The sequence below is a fragment of the Priapulus caudatus genome, unplaced genomic scaffold, assembly GCF_000485595.1.
Source record: "Priapulus caudatus unplaced genomic scaffold, Priapulus_caudatus-5.0.1 Scaffold1394, whole genome shotgun sequence".
Lineage (NCBI taxonomy): Eukaryota > Metazoa > Priapulida > Priapulimorpha > Priapulimorphida > Priapulidae > Priapulus > Priapulus caudatus.
The window spans coordinates 52,477-53,508 of record NW_014578455.1 but is presented as its reverse complement, the minus strand read 5'-3'; the positions used below and the strand labels follow the sequence as shown (position 1 = coordinate 53,508).

The 1,032-nt window shown below is 58.1% G+C and overlaps 1 protein-coding gene across 1 annotated transcript; it reads right to left on the bottom strand.

The window, feature by feature from the left end:
• Positions 1-233: 233 nt before the first annotated feature.
• On the bottom strand, positions 234-1,023 carry LOC106816486 (the record flags this gene model as incomplete). The annotated part of the gene is given in 1 exon segment (XM_014821111.1): positions 234-1,023. A coding segment is annotated over 1 exon segment (262 nt), but the record flags the coding sequence as incomplete, so codon positions are not given.
• Between the last annotated feature and the right edge of the window lie 9 nt (positions 1,024-1,032).

The window sequence follows — 1,032 nt, the reverse complement described above, 5'->3', positions numbered from 1 at the left end:
ATGACAAGCTCCAGTAGAGGGACGTCTGCGGGGTAGTCGACGTCCTCTCTGCTTTTCTTGTCGTCATGTTCCTGGGCGGCGCGGTCCCTCTCCTCCTCCGTCCTGCCGTACTGTAGCCAGGAATCCTCCTGGAGATGGAGGTACTGGGGCGGGACCTCCCAGTGGTCCTCCCAGTAGTGCCAATCCGGGCCCAGTGGCGGCGGCGTGGTTGGCTCCTCCTCCTCCCAGCCGTTGTCGGTGTCGTGCCATTGTGGTGGCTCGATGTACCCCAGAATTCCTTGCAACAGGTCTGCGACGGTGTCTTGCTGTGGTGGCGCAACCCCGGTGGCCTGGATGCCGTATATCTGGTCAGCCGTATAGAGAACTGCCCTCGGTGCCATTGTCGTATTGTTGTTTGGTGCTGAAGTGCTTCTGCCGGCCCTGGAATACTTCGAAGGTTTAATCAAGGGAATTCCCCCATTGACATGTTCCTTGGTTAATTCATCCATCCGACCATGGCTGATATGCTATTGGGTTAGTTCCGGTTAGGTCTGATGGTGGGTGGTGGGTGGTGGATGGTGGTGGAGCTGGATTGGTGGTGGTGGATAAATACAAGTGCTTAATTTTGTCCGTGGCGTAGTGGGTGAGTGGGGTGAAATTGACGGAAAATTGTTGGATTGGTGGATCTGGTGCTGTCGTGCTGCATGTCTCTAGTCGGTCGGCGTTGTGGGTCCAGCAGGAAGGTGTGGTTCGTTGCAGGCGATGTAGAGTTCGCACTTCAGTTAGGCGTTCTCGGCTAGTGTTGTGCTGAGTTCCCCCAGCATCTGGACAATGCAAGAGTGCGACTTCTGCAGTTGCGTGTGAAGCTGCTGCTTCTCCCGGAGTACCTGGTCGAAGTCTACCCGGGCGTATTCCAGGCACTCCTGCAGTGAGTGTGCGCGCCCGGCTAGGTCGGCCAGCTTGGTGGTGGCGGCGTCTCTCTCGCGGTCAGCCTTCCTCCCGGCCTCTGCGCATGCCGCGTTGGCACGCGCAAGCGCCTTCTCCGACGTGGTA